The 13,327-nt window shown below is 35.9% G+C and overlaps 3 protein-coding genes across 4 annotated transcripts; 1 reads left to right on the top strand and 2 right to left on the bottom strand.

Moving 5' to 3' along the window:
• Positions 1-59: 59 nt before the first annotated feature.
• LOC132701898 (histone-lysine N-methyltransferase SMYD3-like) lies at positions 60-2,259 on the bottom strand. 2 transcript variants are annotated; one of them, XM_060670189.1, is made up of 7 exons: positions 2,171-2,259; positions 1,765-1,885; positions 1,467-1,711; positions 1,263-1,387; positions 735-1,203; positions 477-639; positions 60-423 (listed from the first exon to the last, which is right to left on the bottom strand). In XM_060670189.1, exons 1-7 carry the CDS (start codon positions 2,196-2,198, stop codon positions 207-209), a joined length of 1,368 nt encoding a protein of 455 aa, XP_060526172.1. In that variant the 5' UTR covers positions 2,199-2,259; the 3' UTR covers positions 60-206. The 2 variants fall into 2 exon arrangements, with proteins under 2 accessions (XP_060526172.1, XP_060526173.1); XM_060670190.1 differs by having other exon boundaries at positions 477-621.
• Positions 2,260-2,418: 159 nt separating this feature from the next.
• LOC132701897 (insulin-degrading enzyme) lies at positions 2,419-12,984 on the top strand. Its single transcript, XM_060670188.1, has 13 exons — positions 2,419-2,629; positions 2,687-3,384; positions 3,455-3,657; positions 4,906-5,106; positions 5,162-5,403; positions 5,533-5,635; positions 5,690-5,785; positions 5,842-6,096; positions 6,377-6,487; positions 6,554-6,674; positions 8,313-8,674; positions 11,820-12,164; positions 12,626-12,984. The coding sequence occupies exons 1-13, from the start codon at positions 2,553-2,555 to the stop codon at positions 12,851-12,853; spliced, it is 3,042 nt and encodes a 1,013-aa protein (XP_060526171.1). The 5' UTR covers positions 2,419-2,552; the 3' UTR covers positions 12,854-12,984.
• LOC132701900 (probable histone-lysine N-methyltransferase set-23) lies at positions 3,693-4,760 on the bottom strand. Its single transcript, XM_060670191.1, has one exon. It carries the CDS (start codon positions 4,723-4,725, stop codon positions 3,919-3,921), a length of 807 nt encoding a protein of 268 aa, XP_060526174.1. The 5' UTR covers positions 4,726-4,760; the 3' UTR covers positions 3,693-3,918.
• Positions 12,985-13,327: the final 343 nt, after the last annotated feature.

Genomic DNA, 13,327 nt, shown 5'->3' with positions numbered 1-13,327 from the left:
TGGAGGTTAACCTGCCGTGTGCAACATGCAATGCTCACGACAGCGGCTAAGGATCCAATTCATTTTACAATTGATTAAAGGATCAAGAATCAAAAGGTACAGTTAATTTTGTAAAACATTTGTTGGTGTTTGGCAATACTGAATTATTGGTTGGAATAACTTCAAGAAGCAAAAAAACGCAATAATTAAAAAAATACTTTGTCCGATCATTTTACTCCATTTAAAATACATCTGCACTGTTGCATTAATGGCAGCACTTCTGATTTGTAGAGGGAACTTGAAGACCCATGGGTGATTTTTAATATCTGTGTGCCACTTTTTAAGTGATTGATTCCTTCTGTCACTTTACCTTCATACAGCAATAATTTGCAGAGCTTCAAATGCAACAACCCTCTTAGAGGATGTATTTCTGGATAATATTTCCTAAAAAAAAAAACTCCGTCTCCAGCTTATGCACTGAAGGTGAATCAATTTACCGGTAGGCTTCAATCAACTCTAGTCCATATTGCAATGCTTCATCAAATAAGCCCAAATCAATTGCACTTTCAAATGCGAGGTCCAAGACTTTCACGTGTTTTAGATGAAATTTAAATAACACTTGTTGGTGACGTTTCAAGCACACTTTACAAACATCCAAATCTAATGATTAATAAGCATAAATACATTTTTTAAGCTACTGAATTTGTGAGTCGTATAGTTTGATGATTATGAACCTGATTTTGTAAAAAGGATACAAGTGGTTTGCTTCATTGTATCTAAATGCATTTCTGTAAACTCCAAAACGTCTTTGAAATTATTGGCAAAATCTTGAGTAACAACCGTGCCACACTTAATACACTGTGTAGGGTTGTTGTTCATATTTATGCTACTATTACATTTGGGATTTGGACAAGCTGCCCCGTACATGTCATCTACACATTCGGGTTCTATGCATTTAACACAGTCACATAAAAAATAATAGGTCTTTTGCAATTCCCTAAGCCGATCTTCTGTAGACCCCATTACGTCTATGTAGCTTATTCTCACTTTAGACCAATCGAGGCAGGACATTTTTTCTAGAGACCGAACATATAAAGTGGTTCCTTCAAATACAGCTAATGCATTTGGCTCACAGGAATGATCTATAATTGAAGCGGCCAGGTAAATACCTGTTCCTAAACTTTGTAATTCCTGGTTACATATATTAAAACTATTAATACACATCTGCAATTAACACTGGGTTTTGTCTAAATGAATTAAAGAACCAGAACATTTTTACTCACTCTTCCATATATGCCCATAAATTCTGCGGAGTTTGGTAACATATTATCACAAAATTCATACAGGACTCCATACAGAGAAGACAGATGTTCCATCCTTCTCTGATCCTTTTTTAGCTCAGGGTAATCTATAATGTGTATAAATTTCATAAAAATGTTAATCAAATCTATTACAGCCAACCTATTCACCCCTTATGGTTAACTTACGGGACATAAGATCTTTATAAGTTCTGTAATCTTTTTCAGTATAGTACGACTTTTTGGTACTTCCCCCATTTTCCAGAATCTTATGCAACCTATATAGCAACCTCGCTGCATCTGGCAACAATTTTGGGGAAATTTTTTTAAAATTTTTACATTCCCACCTATGTAAACTCCATCCTTCTTTCTGGCAAGGTCGACCACAATAATACACATATTTGCAGTTTGAACACTTCAACAATTCATTGGATCTATAAATTTATTTTTATATACATTTTATATTATATTTAAAAATAAAACTTACTTCCTGAAGCAAAAATCGCAATAATCAGTCCTATATTTTGAACTAAGGATATAAACGAAAGGACTCTCTTTCAGAAGCAAAGTACCTTCCAATATGACTTCTTTTTTTATTAGCATGCCAACTGCAAAATATCAACGAATAAAATTTATCACAGGAATTTGTCCTATGAACAAAATGAAAAAAATGACGTAACTAAATTCTATTACTGAAACAATTAACATATAGTATTTTTGGGTGAAATAAAAATAACCGCTGGTCAGGGATTTACTACTATATATACTTCTAAATATTGTTTGTTGTCAACAGTACGGAAGAGACAGTCGCATGAGTTGTCATAAATATTTCAATAAATGGACATTTGAGTAAAAAACGAAATATATGCATTTAAAAAACTTGAAAATTTAACCTTGTCTTTGTTTTATTGATTCCCCCATTTTTCTTTTTTTTTAAATCTAGGCATCCGTATTCTAACCTTAATTTTTATCTTTGTTAACAAAAATTAGGCATATATACCAGGATTACATGTTCATTGCCGATTTCCTCGAAGAAGAAGAACAAAAATACTTGTTTTTTTGCCACAATAAAGACATTCGACCAAATATCGACACGCGCTATTTATACTCCAATTTATTATTCAATGCAGGAACACTTCTTTGACTTTACTAATCTATGATAGAGAATTTGTTTGTCAAGTCATATGTAGAAAACCCAAATTACTCTATAAACCGCAATTCAAATTTTAATTAAGTTGAGATTTATAAATAAACATTACTTCACATTTTTCCTGAATGCATATTTTGGCGAGTACGCAACTCCTTTTTAAACCTTTTAAAAACAAAACAGTGAAGGAACTGTGTTTTTACAGGTAAGCTTCTATACAATTGTAGTTTACTCATTTGAAGTTTCGCCGTTTATATTTTAGTTCATTTACCCTGTTTGGAAAGGCAAATCCCAAAATGTCCAAGTCAGATCTAGTCTATCGTCGCCTAGACAACATAATAAAATCACAAGAGGACAAACGTTTATACAGGGGTTTAGAATTAACCAATGGCATGAAGGTTTTATTAGTTAGTGATCCTCAAACTGATAAATCAGCGGCTGCAATGGATGTTAATGTAGGATTTTTGAGTGACCCCAAGAATGTAAAAGGACTGGCCCATTTTTGTGAACATATGTTGTTTTTGGGCACAGAAAAGTACCCATGTGAAAATGACTACAACAAATTTCTACAGGAACACGGTGGCAGCAGCAACGCTGCTACTTATATTGATCACACCTTGTATTATTTTGATATTGTGCCAGATCATCTGAAAAATGCTTTAGATAGGTTTGCTCAGTTCTTCATATCACCTCTATTTACTGAAAGTGCAACGGAAAGGGAGATAAATGCTGTGAACTCTGAGCATGACAAGAACATTCCTAGTGATGTTTGGAGGATCAATCAACTAGACCATCATCTGTGCGATCCAGATCATCCATATCACACTTTTGGAACTGGCAATACTTACACTTTAAGTACATTGCCAAAGGAGAGTAGCATTAATGTTCGTGATGAATTATTGAAATTTCATAGTCAATGGTATTCATCCAATCTCATGTGTTTGGCAGTTTTAGGAAAAGGTTGGTTATTTATATTTCACAGGGTGTCACTTAAAGGGAGGTTTAACAGTTTTTTTTTTTTGTTTTGTAGAAAGCTTGGATGAATTAGAAGAGGTTGTAGTTGAACTTTTTGGTTCAGTTAACAATAAGAATGTTAAAGCTGCCAGATGGGAAACCCACCCATTTAAAGATGACCAATTAAGAACTGTTGTTTATGTAACTCCTGTGAAAGATTTAAGAAATTTGAATATTGTTTTTCCCTGCGATGATTACACTGATTTTTACAAATCTGCGGTAAGTGTAAATGAAAGAATCTTAGTTGCCTTTATATGTATATTTTAACAATAACAGTCATAAAACAGGACATATGGAGTTCTAAAATTAAAACGGAATTGAGATTTCTACTCTATTTTTGGGATGTATATTATACAGATCATCACAGTATGGAAAACACCTTATTGGTGTTTTGTTATTGCATATTGGAAATACTATTCTGGTTTAGTAAGGTATAATACTAAATGTAAATTGGAATCTTTAGCGTATTGAAACAGGTCTTTACATGAGTCTAGTGTCATAGGGCAAAAACTTCCGGCATTTGTTACTATTACACAAACATTTTGTTCTGTCTGTTTCGCTGGGTTCTTCTAAATGACTTACATCTGTTATACCATAGTCATAGGTTATTTCCTCACCCGGTTCAATATCTCTGCTAGCAAACAAACTTAAAATTGGAACGGTTTCGTTTATTCTAGCTATTACCATTGTGGAATTTGGTTCACAACTGTGATTCACATATCTACCAATGTTTCCATAATACATCGGGTCAATAAACGTTTTTACATTTTTGTCCCCAAAGTATTCATCGATACAAAATATGTAATTCATTTTTTTAGCATTGGCATTGATTTTGTATCTTGCAGAAGCTTCAGACTCTGATATTATTTCCCCGGCATATTCACAAATGAAATTCCCAGACCCTATCGCGCTTTCTGTAAACAAACCTTCTCCTTTTGTTTCATTGCTGCACAATTTCACAGTTAAATTCTTACGAGGGCCGCACTGAATTAGTTTGTTGCCGCACAACAAGTCACAGCAAGAGCATTGATCATTACATTCATATGTAGGTCTAGCCGTAGGCTTATCATTTAGTACATAACTTGCTAAGTCTAATAGGGCCTTATAGCTGTAGTAGGAGCCGCTTTGTTGTACGCAAGTACAACCGTTTACTAGAGAACATTCGTTTAAACATTGACAAAATATGCTAGTCGGTCCAATACTTGCTTCAACTTCTTTCGTGGGTATTGATCGCGGGAAATATAAAATTTGAGAGTTTTTGTGCATGTATTCGTCTATAGAGTCCATTTGGTTCTTTTAATAAAATTATTCGTTCTTATAAGAAAGTGTAGGTTAAGTAGTAATCTTCCTCTTCTTAATATATGGCCAAATTACAGTGGTCATTTGCAAAAGCAAATATTCAGAAATCTCATTAGTGACGTCATTGGGCCTGTGGATTGTTGTTAGTTGTAATTTTAATTATTTTAGCCGACAAATTATTTGAGTCATTTGATTGGACACGAAGGGCCCGGCAGTATATTGTCGGCTTTAAAAGCTCGTGGTTGGTCTAATCAGTTAGTTGGAGGAGTCCGAACTAGTTCTCGCGGGTTCAGCTTTTTCGGCATATCCGTCGATTTGACCGAGGAAGGGATGAACCATGTTGATGATATCGTCAAACTGGTGTTTCAGGTGTGCATTTAGTCGGCGACGTCTATATTTTTTGAAAATTCGATTCGCTTTGTAGTATATAAACATGTTAAAAAAGGAAAAACCACTAAAATGGATTCAGGACGAGAACCGGGATATAGGCAATATGACATTTCGGTTTAAGGACAAAGAATCCCCCAGAAATTATATTTCCAACGTGGTCAATAACTTGCAGTTGTATCCGTTAGAGGACGTGTTGTGCGCGCAATACATGTTGAATGAATGGAAGCCCGAACTTATTGAGAAAGCTTTGAAAGATTTTGTCCCAGAAAAAGTGAGGTACGCAGTCCGTAATTTTTTTATTAAGAGATTGTGAAGTGTAGTTTTTTAGTCACCCTAAGTGACTACTCATGTACTCATATGATTTATTGTGAACTTTTCCAATCTGGCAGAAATTGTTTATTTCAGATTGGCAGTAGTTGCGAAGGCATTTGAAAATATCTGTGATGAAACAGAACCCTGGTACGGTACCAAGTTTAGTAAGCAAAATATCCCGCTGGAAACCCTCAAGGTACTTGAGTGCTCAATAATTCCATTGTTTTAATTTAAAATCAATTGGTTCAAGGTATGGAAAGAAGCCGGCCTATGTGACGAGTTGAAGCTGCCGGAGAAAAACGAATTTATACCCACCGACTTTTCTCTGTTTCCTTTAGATAATTCGGTTAGTGATTCTACTAAATTGCCGCTCATTTCGGACTAATTTAATTTTGATTCTAGGTGACGGAGTATCCGGTTATCATACAGGACACTGCATTAACCAGGGTGTGGTTCAAGCAAGACGACAAGTTCCTGCTGCCCAAAGCGAACGTGATGTTTGACTTTGTAAGCCCGATGGCCTACTTGGATCCTCTCAACTGCAACTTGACTCACATGTTTGTGCAACTCTTCAGGGACGCCCTCAATGAGTACGCGTACGCCGCTGAACTGGCGGGCCTCAAATGGGAACTGATCAACACCAAATATGGTTTAATAGTGAGTCGTTCACGCCTTTTTTATCGCCTACGCAGGGCATTTATAGAACATTTCATTAATTATGTATGTAACACAACATAAACAGTTTCCGTCCCATTTTCTGGGGGGTTCTTGTAATTTTGCTTAGATCCTCATTAAAACTGACTCGGTTTTGGATTTTGGAACTTTTCTAAAATATAGCGTCATCTAAATGATATTAATTTTAAAGTTAAATAGATCGGTGCGTTTGAACTACTGATTCGAATTATGTTCGGTTACAATTTAAATTGTTTTATGGCAGTTAGGCATTGGAGGCTACAACAACAAACAGCACATCCTGCTGGAGAAAATAATGGACAAGCTGACGAATTTCAAAATCGATCCCAAACGGTTCAACATATGGAAAGAACACGTGAGAGAAATTCGCGGCGGCGACGTGGTCCTCGCTTTTCCAAAAATATTTTTTTCTACTTTTCAGTACATCAGGAATCTCAAAAACTTTTCTGCCGAACAGCCGTACCAGCACGCGGTGTACTATCTTACCGTACTGTTGACGGAGCATTCATGGACCAAAGAGGAGCTCCTGGCGTCGACCGACCGTAAGGTCCATGATTTGCTTATTTCATAAACTGACAGCTTGTTTCGATTAATCATCAGTGCCGTTTTCTTAAAAAAAAACGAGTTTAAACCAAGCCACGCAAATTTAAACCAGAGATTATTTAGTTTCACTCTTGTGGTTGTTTGGAAAAAATCAATGGAACCAGTTTTTAAATACGTAAAAAAATGAAACCTGTTTATAACCCCTAAACCCGGGTTAAAAAGTTTTTCGTACATGCTTGATCAAACTAAGCGCATGTTCGGTATAGTTTTGACGGTTGCGCCATCTGAATTAAAAATTATTTTCAGCGTTTACCCTGTACATTCTATTATGCAACCTCACGTTTAACTGGGGCGCGCTGAAGTTTAAAGTTCCGGTAGAGAGCAAAAGGGATCATAGGCCAGTATTTTTGTTAAAAATAGTTCCTTCATTGCTTTTTAGCTATTTTGTAGTTTTTACCCATTGAAAGAATTTGTTCTAAATAGGGAACTAGAACAAAATTTTAATTTGAAAAAAGTTGTTTATAAAAGTTAGTTTATAATATTAAAAGAACCACAGTTCACAAAAACATAATATTGCATTTTCATGTAACAAATATAATCAATTAAACATTGTAAAATTCGCTCGTTAGACTACGCGCCAGCCGGACGGTATTTTAGTCTTGATCCTGTCGCTTGTGTTTAGTATCAAAAAGAAAGTTTTGAAAATGCTCGAAACCGATTTTTTAAAATAAAAATTTGACAATTGACCTTTAGTGGAGATGTCTATGGTGACATCTTACATACAAAACACCGAAAGTTTTTCGTTTACTGAAAATTTAGCCATCAGTTTTAAACCAATATAATATTGTAATCAGCTTAAGATACATAACATAATGTTAACAAAAAACGGCGGCTTTTATTCTCTGGTAGACGAATAAAAAGTTTATCTCTCGTTTTATGGGTTGTACTCAAACACAATGGGACGATTTCTAATATTGTTTTTGTGTTGCTTCCGTTATTATATGTAAAGCACACTAAGCACAAATACAAACTGGCGTAGATTAAATACAAACACACAGGCAAAAGTAAACGTAAATAATATAATTTTCGGCCTATAACCTGAGAATAACATGTCGCCGTATCGATCGAAATGCAGCGGTATGACGTCACGATCATTCCCCGCGCCTTTAGTTTAAAAGGAATAGCCAATTGTCACAACTTGAATTATTTATTGATATTTCGTATGCATTATTTCTCTAGATAAACAAATGTATTAAAGAAATAAAAAAAAGGTTCAATTTCCCTATTAAATGGGTATGTTTAGAATAATTTTTATTTGTACAAAGTGTGGTCCGGTCAAATTCGACACTTTTAAAGCGAAACTCCCCTTTCCAAAGGATATAGACGAAAAGTACTGTCAGTCTCAGTTACTGTCTCAGAGTTAAAAGGTGTTTTTCGAAAATGTGTATTTTTGAAAAATTGCTTCCACATTGTTGCAGTGAAAAATTTCCATAAAAATTTTTGCAAATGAAAATTTTTCGTTGATTTTTACATTACATTATACATATCTGTTTATTTGCTCTCTCTTGTGAATGAACATACTATAGCAATGGACTTGGTTGTCGATATCTCCGCCTACTCCAATCTTTTCTCCCTAGAACTGACGTTGGAAATGCTGGAGGCGTTCATACCGCAAGTGCTCTCGAAAATGCACATCGAGTGTCTCGTGCACGGCAACGCGGACAAAGCGAAAGCGCTCGACTTGGTGCGCATCGTCGAAGAGCTCCTCACTGCAAAAATGAACATGTCGCCGTTGTTGCCGCGGCAACTGCTGTTGAATCGCGAGCTGAAGCTCGAAGACGGCTGCCATTACTCGTACGAGAAGCAGAACGGCGTGCACAAGAGTTCGTGCATCGAGGTCTACTACCAGTGCGGCTTGCAGAACCGCGAGAACAACGTTAAGCTCGAACTGTTCTGCCAGCTTATACAGGAACCGTGCTTCGACGTACTTAGGACCAAGGTTGAGTGTAAATTTCTTAAGGGTAGTTTACAAAAGAATTCCATTATAAAATAGCCCTTTATCAATGCTTACGAAAACCATAAAGTGACTACTTATCTCGGTTGTCATTCGGTCGCCATATCCTCGTTAGTTAGTAGACAACTAAAGTTGTAGCTCGTGTAGGTGAGGTTGGCATTTGTATATGAGAGACTATGTATTGCGCTTCTATATACCCTACACCCCCTCCTAGTAGATAATATAGTGGCCCAAAGACCGTAAAAACTGAAGCGCCTCATGCGAAAATGATATTTTTGTAAAGAACAGAATAATTTTCCGCGCATGCTATTAAATTTCACACACTTTGTGCCCTTTTCTTTCTAAATAAGTGGCTAAACACCTTAACCCGTTTCCTTAGATCATTTAACGAGATCCGAGCATCTTTTGGGAAAATGTTGCATTAAAAATGCAACTAAACTAAAACCTGTCAAATCGACGATCTGTGAGCGACCATGTTAATTGTTGAACGTCAAAAGGACGGGTGTTGGTGTTTAAAAGCGAGATTCACTAGTTAAATAAATCTATATTCCATAATACGACCAAAAATATAGTGCTTTTATTGACGTTTTCAATATTTTACAGTAACTTAACCGCAAACCTTCGCAGGACCGTGGTAAAACCCATCCCATCTTGCCTGAAATGGACTGTAATGAATATTTGTAGAAACTTGAAATTTTTATTTGAAATATAAATGGACCGTTTTAAATTTGATTAAGCGTTGATGCGCGGGGTTTTCCGAATAAGTAGAAGCGTTTATTTTAACATCAGGTGATAAGTATCGTTCTTAAGAGTTTAATCTAAATTGCAATATGTTCGTATATATTACGGAGGTATTTGACTGTGATCCTTCCAGTAAGTACTTATTTATGTACCTGATTCCCGAGCTTTGACCCTGCAAGACTGTTTATACTGGATAGTTCAATGGGTAAGGGCAAGGTGAGTTTGAAAATAATCATTTTTGTCTTGTGTCCCCGTCGATTAACAACATTGTTCTATTTTTTTGTCTTCTATATAGTTCTTCGATAGTTCAACATAGTTAAACATTTTTTGATGGTTCCTTTTTTTCTCCCGAAAACATGGAAAACAACGCAGAATTTGAAGAAGAAGTGGAGATGGTAGTCGAATCTAATGAAAATTTAGAAGACGAAGAACTACCACGGCAAATAAAAAACGGATCCATTTTTCTTCAGATGCTAAACAAATTGTTATGAATGTTTACAATTTTATAAGAAATTCAGAATGGGAAATAGGAGCAGCAATATGAACAAGCGACTTGACCAAAGTTTTGAAGTCAACTGTAAGAAAAATTGTTGTAAATGGGATAGTCAAGAGGAAAGTGAGAGAAGAATGCTGGTACTTCGCGAGTTTTTAAAGAGCAACACGCTTATAAAGTGAATAGTGTTTTAACCCTAGAGGAACTGCATAAAAAAGTACTGACAGACTTAAACATTAATTGTGCCAAAGAGTCGTTGCGTACTTTTTAAAAAAAATGGATTTTCAGTTCCAAACAATTAATAAACGTCAAGTGCTAATGGAATTTCAAAGAATTTCGCAATGGAGGGTGTATTATTTAAATGCAGTTGAAAAATTTCTAGAGCAAAATAGCCCAATAGTGTATTTAGAAGAAACGTGGTTTGACACTCGCGACACAGTAAAAAAAGGATGTTGTGATAACAGTAACCAGTGTGTACTGGACGTGCCGCCTTCACATGGAAAACGCATAATAATTCTTCATGCTGGGTTCAAAAATGGTTGGGTGTCTTCCAAAAACGTCAATGATTAAAGTGTGGAAATACTTGAGGACTGGTGTGAAAACAAATTGTTGCCAAACCTATTGCCAAATAATGTTATTATGTTGGATAATGCCTCGTATCATTCAGCCTAAATTAGAAAAATTCCAAACACTTCTTCAAATAAAGAAGAAATTAAAGAATTTCTGTACGAAAATGATTTATGTTTTGAGGAGACCTAAACGAAAAATCTGCTTCTATAATTATTCAAAATAAAACATTTTAATAAAGACTTCAAAATTGATTCGATATCACAACAAAACTGACGTGAAATCTTGAGATTACCCCCGTATCATTGTATATTTAACCCGATTGAGATGATTTCGTCTGAGTTGAAAGAAATAACACTACGATAGTACAGTAAACGTAATTCGGCAAGTGGTAGCCAAAATATCAGATGAAATCTGGTCTAACTGTGAAAAACAAGTAATAAAAGAAGAAAATATTTATCGAGAACAATTAGTGGCGGAGTTGATGATTGAACTAAGTGACGACAGAAGCGATAGTGACGATTTTTTAATTGACTGATACTTTATTACTTTTATATTCAATATTTTGTATATTAAAAATGATACTATATAGAATGTAATGAAATAGAACGTAATAAATTGTTACTTTGTACTAATTTTTTTATGTACGTTTCAAGAATTGCTTGGTGAAAAAGATTGAAAACGTACTTATATCCAGCTTGTTATTGTCGGTAGATAAATTCATAGGACGGTCCTGGAATGGTTACGGGTAAGGGTCTACTCGTCAGGGTGTTCTATAAGGGGCTGCGATTTTGGCGTAATAAATAGACAAAGTTACTCACGGGGTCGCTTGTAAAAGCACTATATTTCTGGTCCAAGTATACCAGATACTTCTATAATCAGTGGACTGTTCAACCTATAGTGTCACTAAATGGAACATAACTTGTGATTGGTTCTAAAATTAACTTAGGGCATTTTTAATGTATATACCACAATACGCAAAAGTTTTTTCTGAAAATTTCGTAGCCTATTGATGTGAGTTTTTTAAAAAGGAGACCAAATCTGACTAGCGTATTCCACTGGTACTTGCGTTGTCATAATTAAATAAATCGAGAACAGGAGGACCACAATATAAACCCTGTGGTACATCTGAGAGAACGTCAATGTCTTGTGATATAAGACCATTTATTGTCACTCTCTGCTTTCATTGCGAAAGGGAACTAAACAGCCCATTTAGAAACTTTCCACCCAGATCTAAAGCATTCGTTAGTTTAACTCATAGTTTTGGTTAGTTTCCAATGCATTCCAAAAATCTCAGATTCTTTTGGTTAAGTTTCGTCAATATCTCAGGAGCAACTGGGGTACATCGTGTTCAGCGGCGTGCGCAAATCAAACGGCGTCCAAGGTTTGAGGATAATAATTCAGTCGGATCGGCACCCGGAATACCTCGACAGCAGGATCGAGGAGTTCCTGCACAGCATGCTCGGCTACATTAGCGACATGACCGAGGAGGAGTTTTCGAGGCATCGCGAGGCTTTGGCCGCCCAACGGCTGGAAAAACCGAAGCAGCTCTCTGCGCAAACCAACCAGTTCTGGTCAGAGATCACCGCGCAGCAGTACCACTTTGACCGCGCCAACGTAGAGGTCGCTTACCTAAGGACGCTGACGAAACAGGACGTGATCGCCTTTTACGAGGTATCTTAAAAGCAATTAATATTTGCCCTTTTTATTTTTGAATGCTTGTATACATTGTTCCTTAGTGTAATGTAAATTTGTTATGGTCATTAAACAGGGTGGACAACTTAAAGGTTATATCGTAAAGTTCAGGCAAATTACAATGATTTTTTTATATATTTCAGTTCAGACCTACTCCTTGAATCGTTGCTAAATAAAAAAAATTTTGCCCAATCAATTGTTCTACCAAAGGAAAATCCGAGAATCTAGAGATATCTATAAGCAACCAAACGATCTTAATCGCGATTCAGGTCATTTACCTTTCACCAATATGAGAACCAGTCATCCGAGACAATGTTCATGTCCCTCCTTTGGCCAGCCCCCTTTAAAGAAGCCACCAGCAAGTTCGATTCATCAGCATCGATTGATTCATCGTAGGAAGAATCCAGAAGTGGTGTAATTTTTATTTTTTATTTGCCCAGGAATTGCTGAAGAGCGACGCCAGCGGCAGGAAGAAGCTGTCGGTGCACATAGTGTCGACGGCAGAGGGCGGGGCCGGTATAAACAACGGTAACGGGGAGGCGGGTGACAAATCCAAGGCCGCGAGCGTGATCAACGATATCACGGTGTTCAAGAGTGCTCACGAAATGTACCCGCTGGTGCAACCCTACATGAATATCACCCGCAAGGGTAACAGATGCAAGCTTTAAACGGTATCGTAGCTTTTAACGAATTTACGTCACATAATTAAATTAAATGTAAACGGTTTTATTTAAATTGAGCGTTAATTGTTTTTTTCTGATTGTTCGTTTTCGGAAATAAAAACCAGAGTTAGCGATAACACATGTTTCTTTTTTTTATAAATAATTTTGCCCACGGGAACGTTATTTAAAGATAAACATAGCTTTATTTCCATGAGACCTGAGTTACAAGTGTGGAATATTGTTAGTAAATACAAATATCAAAATATAAAATTATGTTAGTATAATCAATTAATTAATTATTGTTATCAATAATGTTGGATAAATAACAAATATATAGACAATAATAAACAACGAATATGTATTAGAAGATACCACAAGAAAGAAAATCCTCAATATCGTAATAGGCGAGGAGTACCAATTTGTTTTTAAGGTACATTTGAATTTTTTTGATCAGCTATCTCCTTCATTTCGATAAGCAAT

This window comes from Cylas formicarius, unplaced genomic scaffold (assembly GCF_029955315.1).
Source record: "Cylas formicarius isolate icCylForm1 unplaced genomic scaffold, icCylForm1.1 PGA_scaffold_5__7_contigs__length_24384050, whole genome shotgun sequence".
Taxonomy (NCBI): Eukaryota; Metazoa; Arthropoda; class Insecta; order Coleoptera; family Brentidae; genus Cylas; species Cylas formicarius.
This window is presented reverse-complemented; position numbering and strand designations above follow the sequence as displayed.